The sequence below is a fragment of the Cydia fagiglandana genome, chromosome 26 (assembly GCF_963556715.1).
Source record: "Cydia fagiglandana chromosome 26, ilCydFagi1.1, whole genome shotgun sequence".
Taxonomy (NCBI): Eukaryota; Metazoa; Arthropoda; class Insecta; order Lepidoptera; family Tortricidae; genus Cydia; species Cydia fagiglandana.
The window spans coordinates 872,827-886,936 of NC_085957.1; the positions used below are offsets into that span (position 1 = coordinate 872,827).

The following is a 14,110-nucleotide window of genomic DNA, read 5'->3' on the forward strand; positions in this document are numbered from 1 at the left end:
GGAATGCTACATGGTAGTTTGGTGTTTACAGAACACAGTGAATACCTGTAAAAAGTTGTAGAGTAATTGGATCATAATTATTTACTAGAGATGCACCGGATATCCGGTGACTATCCGGTATCCGGCCTATCCGGCCATTATTTTACTATCCGGCCGGATATCGGATAGTGACCTTCTATCCGGCCGGATACCAGATAGTAACATTGCTTGATTTTGGAGTAAACAAATTGGATTTAAGAAACAGACAGGGTCATAATCGTACTTGTTTATTATTTAAAAAACAATTTAATAATTCCACTAACTTGCACGCTCACTTATTTCGAACCTAGAAATGAGTCTGCGCGAACGTTTACTAGGAAACAGGTCAAATCTGCAGAATGCGCACCTGAAAAACCGAAATGTAGGTATAGTTCCGCCGGCCGAATATCCGGCCAAATAACTATCCGTTGCATCTATTATTTATCTTATTTTGTGGCAAAACAAGTGTTTGACAAAAAACATGGATAATTATTTTATTGATGTCATAAAATTAAAAGCTCTGCTAGAGGGTGAGGGAAATAGGAATTGATTTGTAGTTTGATTTGCATTCCCGGTAGCTCTGAGTGACGCCTAGTTTTACTAAGAGGTCATAATGATAGTCCATAAATTGAGACTATTTCAGCGTGGCGGTGTGGCCTAGGGGTTCATAGCGTTAGCTAAAGACGGTTCGAATCTGGCCTTCACCATTATACTGCTATGGTATGCATACCTCAAACAAACATCAAACATCAACATTTATTCAGCAAATAGGCCACAAGGGCACTTTTACACGTCAACATTGAATTTACATAAAAGCAAAAATAATAACATCAACAATTTTATAAAATAAAACTAACAATTCAATCTAACGTATTACAATTACTAAGAGATGTATATGTCGAATTACATACAAAATACAGATAAAAAAACACACACAAAAAAAATCTATAATATTTAGAGGTGTAAATGTCTCTAGGTGTCAGAACTATAAGATTATATAGTTTATCAAGTTATCCTTAGAGATGTATAAGGTCTCCAAGAGTCAATATCCTGTATAATTAATACATTCATTAAAAGAAAAGAAACATACGAGAACAGAATGAGGCGTCTCACTGTACCATACCATACCATATATATTATTACTCATGAGATATACAATTGGATATGAAAATTAGATATGTTTTCGTAATTCTTAGTATTCCGTAACTCAAAAGGAGAAAAAACGGAACTCAAGGCTTACTCATGCGTCTGTCTGTCCGTCCATTTCCCCCCCCCCCCTATATTTCCGAAAAAACTGGGTCAAAATTTTGAAAAAAATACACAAAATTGACGATAGGAAAACCTATTAGGAATGTGCAGTCAAGCGTGAGTCGGACTTAATTACTTAGTTTTTGATCCGACCCCTACGGGTTTTTTTATAAAGACATTTCATTCACGTTCCACATAAATACATTGTTAAAAAATTGAGTAATGTACGGAACCCTTGGAACGCGAGTCCGACTCGCACTCTTTTACTTAGAGGCTGCCCTCACAAATATATTATTGTAGATTTTTTCATGGCATTTTTCCTTGATAAAAAATGTACATTGCATTTTTCCTTGATAAAAATTCAATATACACGGTGTAGGAAACCGAATAATTTTAACAGCGTATTCCTGATCATATTTAGAGACAAAAATGTCCTATAAACTTTTTTGAAATTCGCCTAGTTTCAGAGATCATTTTAATTAAAAAAAAAACAATTTTTTATTGTTACATAGTGTAAAAGGTACAAATACATTCAAACAATTGAAAAAACACAACAATAAAAAATTTTTTTTAGGCGAAATTGACCTAAACTCATATTAAATTTTTACTTCTTTTGACCTCAGAAATGCATGATTAAAATTATTCGGTTTCCTCATGTTACACCGTGTATAAATCTGTAATTTTGCTTTGTCCCCTCTTAATTTTTCTCTTCACCATCTCCCTCCTCGCGTTGTCCTGGCTTTTGCCATGGCATGGCTCATATGAGATTGGGAGTGCGGACTCCGGAAGTCCGGAAACCGGTTTCGTCACTATGTTTTCCTTCACCGAAAAGCGACTGGTAAATCTTCTTCTTCGCGTTATCCCGGCATTTCGCCACGGCTCATGAGAGCCTGGGGTCCGCTTGACAACTAATCCCATAATTTGACGTAGGCACTAGTTTTTACGAAAACGACTGCCATCTGACCTTCCAACCCAGAGGGTAAACTAGGCCTTATTGGGATTAGTCCGGTTTCCTCACTGTTTTCCTTCACCGAAAAGCGACTGGTAAATATCAAATGATATTTCGTACGTAAGTTCCGAAAAACTCATTGGTACAGTCGACGTCAAAGATATGTTTACATTTTTTGCCTTATTACAAGAGAGTAAGGTGCAAAATTGTAAACATATCTTTGACGTCGACTACTAGCCGGGGTTTGAACCCGCGACCTCCGGATTGAAAGTCGCACTCTCTTACCGCTAGGCCACTAGCGTTTACTCTGAATGTTTCGAATTGTTGTTGGCAGTGTGCATCAAGGTCGAGGCGGAGTTTGTAGAAGAGCGAGAGGAGGGAGAGGGAACAAGCCAGAGCGAGACGACACCAGCTTGCGGGAGCGAGACAGAAGCAAAGGAACAACACCAAGGTAAAGCTCAAACTGCCTATGGTATTATAAGTATAATACACACAATCCAACAAGCCTTCTTCAGCATACGTGGGGGTGGGGTAGTCCATTTGTGTAAAAATGTCCTATAATATTTATTTATTTATAGATACAATTGATATAATAAATACTAAAATTAATCTAAACTAACTAAAACTAAACTACTCTAAATGAAAATAAATCAAAAAAAGGTCCCCGCGGCATTGTGCCAAAGATGCTGGCAACATTCCGTCGCTGAATGGCAATACTGATGCCCTGCGAGAGAAAGCTGCCAGCTCTCTGGTCACCGATGGTATCGACCAGCTTTTTGCCACAGTTCTATTTATTAATATAGTTTTTTTATTTATAAGTATTTTCCATTTTTAGTTTTAAGTTTTGTTCTGACTACTGAGTAACGGAGCATTCAATCTGATCAAACAATTATGTGTGTATCACACAAACTAAGAAGTTTCGCGCTTCGGGTACGTTTCAAGGTCAAGATCTGAAACCATCAAGCAAAAGCCACCAAGGTGAGGTGTTGCCTCAATTCACCATGGACCCCAGAAGTGGACCTGAGATATAGCCTGGTGACAGACGGACCCGTAGTAATAGGGTCCCGTTTTACCCTTTGGGTACGGAACCCTAAAAATCAGTGTTTGTTTCAGGTGAAGGACTAGCGACGGCACGCGAGACACAAGCCCCGGCCAGTGCAGACACACACAAAATAGAAAACTCATACTCGTGCGATGTCTGTCAAAAGGAATTTCCACAATTAGGCGCCTTAACTCAGCATAAACGAATACACGCCGAAAAAACTTACCAGTGCAAAACGTGTGATATGCGGTTCAGACTGCTAAGTATATTACAAGCACATGAACGCCGTCACAGAGGCGAGAAAGCTTACGAATGTAAAACATGCCAAAAGCGCTTCTCGACAACGTACGATTTGAAGAAACACCAGCTAATCCATTCTGGCGAAAAACCTTACGCCTGTGACGTATGTAAAAAGCAATTTAGACAACTACATCCATTGAAATTACACAAACAAAATCACGCGAACAAACCCTATTTCTGCGAAGTATGTTATAAGAACTTCACAGATCAAGATGCTTTGAAGGAGCATGAACGAATACACACAAAAGAAAAGAGATTTTCGTGCGATGTATGTGAAAAAGCTTTCAAGAATTCATCTAAATTAAATGATCACAAAAGAACGCACACCGGCGAGAAGCCTTATTCATGTGGCACGTGCGAAAAGAAATTTGCGAAATTGCAGGATTTAAAAACACATGAGCGTATCCACACCGGGGAAAGGCCATATTCCTGCGAAACATGTGAAAAGAGCTTCACACAGTGGAATCAATTAAAAGTACACAAACGATCTCACACAGGCGAGAGGCCTTATCCTTGTGGTACATGTGATAAGCGATTTGCGCAATTGGGCCATTTGAACGCTCACGAACGGCGTCACAGGGGTGAAAAACCTCACGCCTGCAAAACTTGTCAAAAGCGCTTTTTGAAAATGTACGACTTGCAGAAACACGAGCTGATTCATACTGGCGAGAAACCTTTTTCATGTGATGTATGTGAAAAGCGATTTACACAAAAGAGTGCGTTGAATTTACATAAAAAACTTCATACTAGAGAAGCGTATCGCTGCGGCAAGTGCATTAGGGTGTTCACAGAATTGGATGATTTAAAAAACCATGAGCAAGTACATTCGAAAGACAGAAGGTTTCCTTGCGATGTATGTGGAAAGGAGTTCAAGCAACCGTCTTTGTTAAAAAAGCATGTAAGAACACACACCGGTGAGAAGCCTTATCCCTGTGGCACGTGTGAAAAAACTTACGCGAAATTGGCGAGTTTGAAGAGACATGAGCTTACCCACACCGATTAATGTTTGCAATGTAAATGTATTAGGACACATCTGAATGCTTTGCCATTTGATAATGAAGTAATAATTTAAATACGTGTATAGATTGAATTTCTGTATGTAGTTATATAAGGTTATTAGCGGGTCCATATTGGGTTTCATTATAATTGATTGTCCTAATGTAATGTTACTCATAAAACTTATTTCGCATAATTGTTATTGTGCTGAAAAATTATAACACAAACCTAACCTAACCTACCCTTTACTATACAACCTATGCAAAATATTTTAGAAAATAATTGCTGCTTCAGCTGGAGAAAAAAATATGCGAAAAGAGTTTTATGCGTAACATTACATTATGACAATCAATTATTATGCGACGAGATAGGATCCCGTTATTAATAAATCCGTTTATTTAAGACAACATAGGTCCAACACATCGCATTACAAATTACATCGGATTAAATTACAATTTACATAGGATTAACAATAAAATAATAAACACTAAAAATTTTAGCAAATGTTATTAGCAGTTTTAATGTAATAAATTTTTGTTCATTTTAATAAACTATAAAGTCGCCATGGTTCCCCTATCTTTGGCATAATTTTTTTTGTAATAATTCTATTGTGCATAATAACTTTAGGCATAATATACTGTTAGCATAAAGTCACTTGGTACTGGATTGTTGCGCATACGTGCTCTACGCATAATTTTTATTGATCGAAGTGTCTTTTGGCATAATTTTAATGTCCAAATCGAGACCTGGTATCTGTTTCATTTCGCATAATTTTATTTGTAATAATTTATTTTAGCATAATTCGCCATTAAGCATAATGTACTACAAGCATAAAATCTTATGGCATAGAAATGTTTTGCATACTTGCGAAAATCATATATGTTGTAGGCCCAATATTTTTTGGCTGAAATTAATTCGCCGAATGTTTCGCAACTCGCAACTATTATGTCTCATAGTTACATTTCGCTGAATAACAACAGTTTGTTTTCATGAGGTCGCAGTTCTAACTTAACCTAACCCACTTTTCTGGCAACAGTTCGTTTTCTTGGGGGTCGCAGTTCTAACCTAACCTAACCCACTTTTCTGGCAACAGTTTGTTTTCGTGGGGTCGCAGTTCTAACCTAACCTAACCCACTTTTTTGGCAACAGTTTATTTTCGTGGGGTCGCAGTTCTAACCTAACCTAACCCACTTTTCTAGCAACAGTTTGTTTTCGTGGGGTCGCAGTTCTAACCTAACCTAACCCACTTTTCTGGCAACAGTTTGTTTTCGTGGGATCGCAGTTCTAACCTAACCTAACCCACTTTTCTGGCAACAGTCGGTTTTCGTGGGGTCGCAGTTCTAACCTAACCTAACCCACTTTTCTGGCAACAATTTGTTTTCGTGGGGTCGCAGTTCTAACCTAACCTAACCCACTTTTCTGGCAACAGTTTGTTTTCGTGGGGTTGCAGTTCTAACCTAACCTAACCCACTTTTCTGGCAACAGTTTGTTTTCGTGGGGTCGCAGATCTAACTTAACCTAACCCACTTTTCTGGCAATAGATTGTTTCCGTGGGGTCGCAGTTCTGACCTAACCTAACCCACTTTTCTAGCAACAGTTTTTTTGTTGGGCTCCGCATCTGCTCCGGCGCTACGGGCATAGCAGCCCCTTCGCCCTTGCGTAGCAACGCGCAGGCGCTAATGCTATGTGCCATTCTGCTAAATGTAGCTTATGACAGATGCGTTTTAGATCATACAAGTTATACCAAATAGAAATAATCGAAATACGTTTTCTGCGATGTAAATATTCGCCTAAATCCTATTATGCTAAACAGATTATGCAAATCACATTTCGGACATTTAAACAAACGCAAAATAAAATTATTCGTATCAAAAGTCGGCCAAAATAATAGTAGTCTATTTAAGATTCGGACTTGCAAACATTCGGCCTATTGCATATTATACAAACTGAAGCTTTCTGCAAATTTAACATTCGTCGAAATACATTTCTACGAAATAGGTTATGCCAGATGCGTTTCGGGTCACGGAAGTTATGCCAAATAGACGGAACCCAGTCGCCATATGCATACAAAAAAAAAATGTTATTAGCAGACATAGGAATCCGCGGGGCAAATTGTGAATTAAGACTTTATGTTTGTGCACTTATGGTACTAGTTACAACAAAATTTAGGCAATTGAAAACTAATTCGTAACTATTTTGTTGTAATTAGTACCATAAGTGCACAAACATAAAGTCTTAATTCGCGAATTCCTATGTCTGGTTATTAGATTTGTATGTCTAATAGGCTCAAAGTGATTCACTTTATAGAATAACTATTATGCATACCTATTTATACAAATATATTTTTATTTCAATTCAGCTGGATTTTCCAGTCATCTTTTTACCAATACCGTCCAGTACTACACTAGTAGGAATACACCGGTTTATGGTGTGTTCCTGGATTTATCAAAGGCATTCGACCTTGTATCATATGATATATTATGGGCCAAGTTACGAAATGAAACAAATGTACCTAGGGAAGTGATAGCTCTGTTTAAATATTGGTATTTACATCAAAATAATTTTGTAAGATGGGGTAACACAGTCTCCAGTAACTATAATTTGATGTGTGGGGTGAGACAGGGTGGGTTGTCTTCCCCAAAACTGTTTAATTTGTATGTCAACCAACTCATCGAGGAGCTGAGCAGTACCTATGCCGGATGTCACATTGACGGAGTCGCCGCCAACAATTATAGTTACGCTGATGACATGGTGCTGCTCGGCCCTTCAATCGACTCGATGAGAAGGTTGATAAAAATATGCGAGTCCTATGCTGTGGCCCATGGACTCAGGTATAATGTCAAAAAGAGCGAAGTGATGATTTTTAAAGCCGGTAAGAAAAGTTATCCGACGGTACCGCTAGTGGCACTCTACGATGTCCCTTTAAACTTTGTCACTAAGTTCAAGTACCTGGGTCACTGGGTCACTGACGACCTGAGTGATGACATAGATATTGAGCGAGAGCGTAGGTCGTTGGCTGTCCGATGCAACATGTTGGCCCGCAGGTTCGCAAAATGTACTGTACAAGTAAAGACTACACTTTTCAAAGCGTACTGTCAGTCATTCTACACATGCAGCCTGTGGACCAACTATACGCAGAAGGCATACAACGGCCTACGTGTGCAATATAATAACGCGTTCCGGGTGTTGATGGGGTTGCCGCGATTTTGTAGTGCCTCTGGTATGTTTGCCGAGGCACAAATTGACAGCTTTGCGGCGATAATGCGCAAGAGGTGCGCTTCACTGATGCGTCGCCTGCGCGGTAGCCCCAACAGCATTCTGAGCGTGTTTATGGAGCGCGAAAACGGCCCCATGCTCAGCCGTTGGCAGAGACTGCATGCAGTTATTGTTTAGTTTTACTTTAGTCTATTTTTATGTTATACTAATACTAGTAATAAGGTTTTAATGTTCACTAACAATGTATGGACCTTTAGTCTGAAATAAATTTTTTTTTTTTCCTCCTCCACTTAATCATCAGATAGAAAACTGGAATTCGCAGAAAATTTCGTCAAATTGGTATCTATATTTTGCAAAAAAAAGCGCTGGTGGCCTAGCGGTAAGAGCGTGCGACTTGCAATCCGGAGGTCGCGGGTTCAAACCCCGGCTCGTACCAATGAGTTTTTCGGAACTTATGTACGAAATATCATTTGATATTTACCAGTCGCTTTTCGGTGAAGGAAAACATCGTGAGGAAACCGGACTAATCCCAATAAGGCCTAGTTTACCCTCTGGGTTGGAAGGTCAGATGGCAGTCGCTTTCGTAAAACTAGTGCCTACGTCAAATCATGGGATTAGTTGTCAAGCGGACCCCAGGCTCCCATGAGCCGTGGCAAAATGCCGGGATAACGCGAGGAAGAAGAAGGTATCTATATTTTGCAATAGCATGGATTTACTTTCATCGCTGATATAATGAAGACATAAAACATACTTTTTTACCACTACTTGGTCAATTTTACTATATTTCAAATATACGTCATTGCAGTGGATACGGCCCATATTTGACTACTGGTATAGTCAATAATTACTATAGAGGTGAATGTCTGATTGAACTTTTTATTCACCTAAAATAATAACACATACTGCAAGCCTAACTCAAACGAGAAAAAAATTGACATTGCAGATCTCGGAGTAATTAACAATGGAGCCGCCATTAACAGGCGTTCCCCTCTGTCAAAAATAGGCGGCCAATGGTCAACCTGACACGACTGACTGACTGGACTGTCGTTTATCTGACATGACGTACCTATACATTTGATGTGCCCCTCCCCCGCAAAAAACGGCAGACTATTTTGTACCGAAAATTTTAGACATGGCGTCTCCGTTGGTTATATCCTCCAAGTTGCAGATAATGAACGAACGAAACAAAATGTCATGAATGGAAATGTCATTTCATTGTCAATCGTTGGATTACTTTGAGAAAATTAAGCCGTGAATTTGTAACTATATAAAGAGTTTAAAGATACATGCCGTTGCTTTTTATGTTTAAATAGTAAAAATAACCGTATTAGTTGACAATGGAGACCTCAGCGTATGAGAAAGTGAACGTAAAGACCGAGCCCGCAAGCGACAATGTATGCGTAATAGATCCGTCGTGTTCAGATATTCTTATTAAGTCCGAACCTACATATGATATAGAAGTAAAGCCTTCATTGAATGTGTCTATAGAAAGTATAAAAAACGAACGCGTAAAAGACGCTTCGTGGTATAATGTGTGTGTTGTAAAAGATGAGCCATCTTCCTTAAATGTGGTAAAAGTCGAACCCATAGATGTGTTTATGAAGGAACGATCAGATGACAGTCATATGGAAAAGCCATCCTTGACTGTAGAAGTAGAAACCTCATGCTCAGGTGTGGGTGTAAATGGCTGTGAGAAAACGGAGGGTATACAAGCCGGGCTGTACGGACATGCTGTCAAACACGAGCTGATGCTTGGCTCTGAGCTAATGGAGCAGCAAGTCTGTGCAGCTACAGGTAAAACATTTTTTTTAACATTTATTATAATTGTAGGCCTTTGCTTTCAATATGGGCGGTCTATAACTATCATTACTTCATTTCATTAGTTTTAATGAATGTATTATTATGCAGTTTATTCAAATAACATAGAGATGGTATATACGTGGGGGGAAAACACAAATGATCTCACTAACGCCGAAAGCCAAAAACGCCAAAATATTTTTTAACAATATCCAAATCCCATTTAATAAAGGTAAAACTTATACTTTTCAATGTATGAATCTGTTTTTTTGTGAGTATTTTAAGATTATAAAGAATAGTGTAATACTTATCCTAATTGGTGTATATAATAGATGTAAGAAGATGAGAAATATGTTTGAAAATTGTGACCTGTAATAATACCTTATTACCAATAAATGATGTCTATTTCTATGGGCTTTGGTACAGGTAGAAAGTGTTTTGTATTTATAAATTGTAAACACGATGTCAATCACAATGAAAAAATCAACGATAATCAACTCTGGCCAACGCTTATTCTGTTTTTACATTTGTGATGATTAAATGCCTTTGAACTAGATTATTTAAGCCAATACAGGTATTAAATAACATATGGATCAAACGTGCGCTCTGCAATTGCATAGTAACCAATATATGTAACATAACATCAACCTAACTTAAACCTTAAAACCTAATCGATATTAAACTTTCGTGAGACATATTTTAAATTGTTTATACGGTTTCACTCACTTGAATTTTTAGTCGCTGTTCGCCAACAGCGACTTGTAGTACTTCGCGAATTCAAGTGAGTGAAACCATTGTCGTATAAACAACCTTAAAACCTAATAACATTAAAGTATTTTGATAAACATGTAGTATTGTTAATTTGGATTTGATTTTAAATCTTTTACAGTTAGCATTATGTATGTGTTTAACCTTCGTGCTTTGAAACCCTTGCTTCACTCAGGAATCCACTTTTCAGTCTAACATTGTTAGATGAAACAAATCACATATGGGCAACAGCAATCAACAATTTCGCACCAACATTCAGATGATCGAGGTTCTACTGCATTTACAATAAATCTTTCTGATCCCCACTGACAACCAGCGCCACGGATTGACGCGACATTATGCACAGTAAAGATCCTATTTTTATTTATTTGTTAGCCTGTTGTGACCCCCTGCTGGGCAAAGGCCTCCCTCTCTTTCTTCCACGCGTCTCGGTTTATGGCAATATTATATTATCTTTCCGAAATACGTCAAGATCGTGCCGCCATCTCCTTCAAGGTCTGCCGTGACGCCGCGCTATGTTTGGTGTGCACTCCGTAGTTTTCTTGGCCCATCTAATGTTAGCAACCAATATTTTTTTTGCCTGCATGTCTTCTTATTCCACATGTAATAGGTTGTAGCGTTAAATAACTATATATTTGTATTTTTTTTTTTGTTGTATTTTATTTCTTTCTTTCCCTGCCTTTTAAGATTATTGTGGATTTGTTGTATGTTTATCCAATTAGCAGTTTGTCTAAAATTTATAATTAGACTCTAAATTATAAACTTTTAATGTTGCTCTAAATGATGTCTAAATTCCCATGTCGACCAGAACGTATTTGGTCCAACATGCATTACGGGCTCTCCCATTTGATTGACATCTGGACAGTCAATTTTTAATTACGATTTTGAGGTTGGTCCCGTAGTAATAGTTTTAAATCTTTTACTTTCTCTAAAATCTTTTAGTGAAAGCCTTTGTTTTATCCTTTTGTGTAAAATACTGTGTATTTTTCTTTAAGAAATAAATATATCTAATCTAATCTAATCTAAAAAGTAAAATATGGCTAGGGCGGTCTTCATATTGGATGCGATTACGCACGTCACGCACATTTAACTAATATAACTGTCGATTATATACAACAAAAGCCCCCAGTCGGGTTAACGGTGTCCGCCTAGCTGTCGCGGGTCAGCGAGTTAACGAAATTTTGTAAGAAAGCCGCGAACGGATGCCTGCGCGTGCAGCGGATTTTACCTAGGTAAAATGAAACCTGTGCGGATGCCCTAAACGGACGCTCTAAGTTTGTCATTTCGTTTTCCATGTATCGCAAACTAGTCATACTGTAACTAAGTGTTACTTATACTGTTAGTTATGTGAAGTTGTGTTGTTGCAGGGCAAACACAGCAGGAGGAACAAAGCGACACACAAGAGACTTACCGATGTGGCCATTCCAGTTACACAACGCTCAAAAAGAACGCTCTAGCTATACACGCAAGGAAACACAACAGTGAGAACCTTTACCGCTGCGAGCACTGCAACTACACATCCAAGAAGAGAAACCATCTCGAAAGTCATTTAAAAATGCACTCTGACGAAAAACCATTCAAATGTGGTCAATGTAGTTTTTCAACTAAACGGAAACCTAGCTTAAAAGTCCATGAGTTAATACATTCTGAAGAAAAACCATTGAAATGTGATCAATGCAGTTTTTCTACTAACCGAAAACCTAATTTACGAGTTCATCTATTAACACATTCTACAGAAAAGCCGTTCAAATGCGACCAATGCAGTTATGCTTGTGTAGAAAAAACAAAGTTAAATCGTCATAAAAAAACACATTCTGGTGTAAAACCGTACAAATGTAGCCAATGTAGTTATGCTAGTATTAAAAAAGACAATTTACTATGTCATGAAATGAAGCACACGGGTGAGAAGCCTCATAAGTGTAACTATTGTAGTTTTGCTAGTATCAGATTATCTGATTTAAAAACCCACGAAAGAAAACACACTGGTGAAAAACCGTACAAATGTCGACAGTGTAATTATGCCTGTGCACAAATAAGTAGTTTAAGGTCTCACGAAAGAATACATAGTGGAGAAAAACCATTTAAATGTGCTTATTGTAGTTTTACTAGCAGACAACAAGGTGAACTACGAATTCATGAGATGAAACATACTGGTGAAAAACCATACAAATGCGAGCAATGTAGTTGTGCGTATAGAAAAGTGTGTCAATTAAAAGTCCATATAAAAACACATACTGGAGACAAGCCCTACAAATGTGGTCATTGTAGCTATGCTTCTAGCAAATTAGTAAACGTGCAACGCCACGAAATGAAACACAGCGGGAAGAAACCATACAAGTGTGAGCAATGTAGTTTTACTAGTGAAGAGAAAAATAAGTTAACACTTCATGTTAGAAAACATACTGGAGAAAAGCCGTTCAAATGTGATCAATGTAGTTACACAGCTGCCCGGAAGATTAACTTAGTTCAACATGAAAAGATACACACCAATTAGAATATTGTATTTCTTTATTTAATAATATAAAACAAGTAAGTACATATTTTATGACATAACTCGTAATGAAACAGGTGATATAATTGTATAATCAGTATAATCACAGAGAGATTAATATGTAGAATTGTATAATATTAGGATGTATATTCACATGAAAATAATACTAACAACACTATTAGCACGTAAGGTTTATGTGTTAGTGCTGGTATGTATAAAAACCGGTCAAGTGCGAGTCGGACTTCGTGTTCCAAGGGTTTCGTACATTTACCCAATTTTTAACAAAGTATTTTTTATGCTTTACAAAACCCGTAGGGATCGGATCAAAAACTAAGTAATTAAGTCCGACTCACGATTGACTGCAAATTTCTAATAGGTTCTCCTGTCATATGTAGGTAAAGAACTTTTATGTATTTTTCAAAATTTTAATCCCATTAGTTACGGAGATAAAAAGGGGGGGGGGGGGATGGTCGGACAGACAGACGAGCGATCCTATGGGCTCCGTTTTTTCCTTTTGAGGACTTTGAGGTACAGAACCCTAAAAAAAACAACAATACAATTTAATAATCATAATTATTATATGCAATGCATGACATACAAATTACGCAATCCTACAAGTGTTAATATATAATTTTTTTAGTATATTCTCCAATAGTTTAAGAATTAAGAAATCAAGAATAATTGTTATCACTTATTGTCTGTCAAAATGTAACCGTAACTATAAATAACTTATTAGTAATAAGTAATACGAAAAATAAATTAATTTATTATACTTTTAGTTTTCATTGTATGTGCGCAGTCTCATCCACTCTATCGATGCATAGCACTGTAGTCATTTATTGATGGACGACCACGGGACGTCCGGTCCGAATCTGTCTTTCCATACAAAAGTAGGTAGTCCTCATTTGCGTCTAGATATTAACATTAATTAACATATTTTGACACAATTTGATGTATAACACCGCAGCTATGTTCCTTGCTTTGATTCGTTTATTTTTAATTAAATAATTAAAAATAAATAAATATAATATGTATAACATAATATTATATTACAGTAAATAGTTAGGAACAATTAAATATTTGTATTGATTTTATTAAAAATGTAGGCGTGATAGGTTGTTCTCTTATAGAAAATATAAATTAGCGCCTTTTCTAATTGACAAAGTGATCTTGCCAGAGTATAATTCCGTTATGATTGCGCTGGTGGCCTAGCGGTGAGAGCGTGCGACTTGCAATCTGGAGGTCGCGGGTTCAAACCCCGGCTCGTACCAACGAGTTTTTCGGA

At 37.5% G+C, this 14,110-nt stretch overlaps 2 protein-coding genes across 2 annotated transcripts; both read left to right on the forward strand.

The window, feature by feature from the left end:
* Positions 1-499: 499 nt before the first annotated feature.
* Positions 500-5,549, forward strand: LOC134677259 (zinc finger protein 664-like). Its single transcript, XM_063535690.1, has 3 exons — positions 500-548; positions 2,550-2,666; positions 3,329-5,549. The coding sequence occupies exons 1-3, from the start codon at positions 500-502 to the stop codon at positions 4,558-4,560; spliced, it is 1,398 nt and encodes a 465-aa protein (XP_063391760.1). The 3' UTR covers positions 4,561-5,549.
* Positions 5,550-8,477: 2,928 nt separating this feature from the next.
* LOC134677692 (zinc finger protein OZF-like) lies at positions 8,478-13,597 on the forward strand. The gene is made up of 2 exons (XM_063536156.1): positions 8,478-9,563; positions 11,702-13,597. Exons 1-2 carry the CDS (start codon positions 9,107-9,109, stop codon positions 12,826-12,828), a joined length of 1,584 nt encoding a protein of 527 aa, XP_063392226.1. The 5' UTR covers positions 8,478-9,106; the 3' UTR covers positions 12,829-13,597.
* The last annotated feature ends 513 nt before the right edge of the window (positions 13,598-14,110 follow it).

Excerpts from the sequence above, each read along its gene's own strand:
- LOC134677259 (XM_063535690.1), top strand. The coding sequence starts at position 500 with ATGGATAATTATTTTATTGATGTCATAAAATTAAAAGCTCTGCTAGAG. Across the intron at positions 549-2,549 it reads ATTAAAAGCTCTGCTAGAGG|TGTGCATCAAGGTCGAGGCG; the intron begins GTGAGGGAAATA and ends TGTTGTTGGCAG. Across the intron at positions 2,667-3,328 it reads AGCAAAGGAACAACACCAAG|GTGAAGGACTAGCGACGGCA; the intron begins GTAAAGCTCAAA and ends TGTTTGTTTCAG.
- LOC134677692 (XM_063536156.1), top strand. The coding sequence starts at position 9,107 with ATGGAGACCTCAGCGTATGAGAAAGTGAACGTAAAGACCGAGCCCGCA. Across the intron at positions 9,564-11,701 it reads GCAAGTCTGTGCAGCTACAG|GGCAAACACAGCAGGAGGAA; the intron begins GTAAAACATTTT and ends GTGTTGTTGCAG.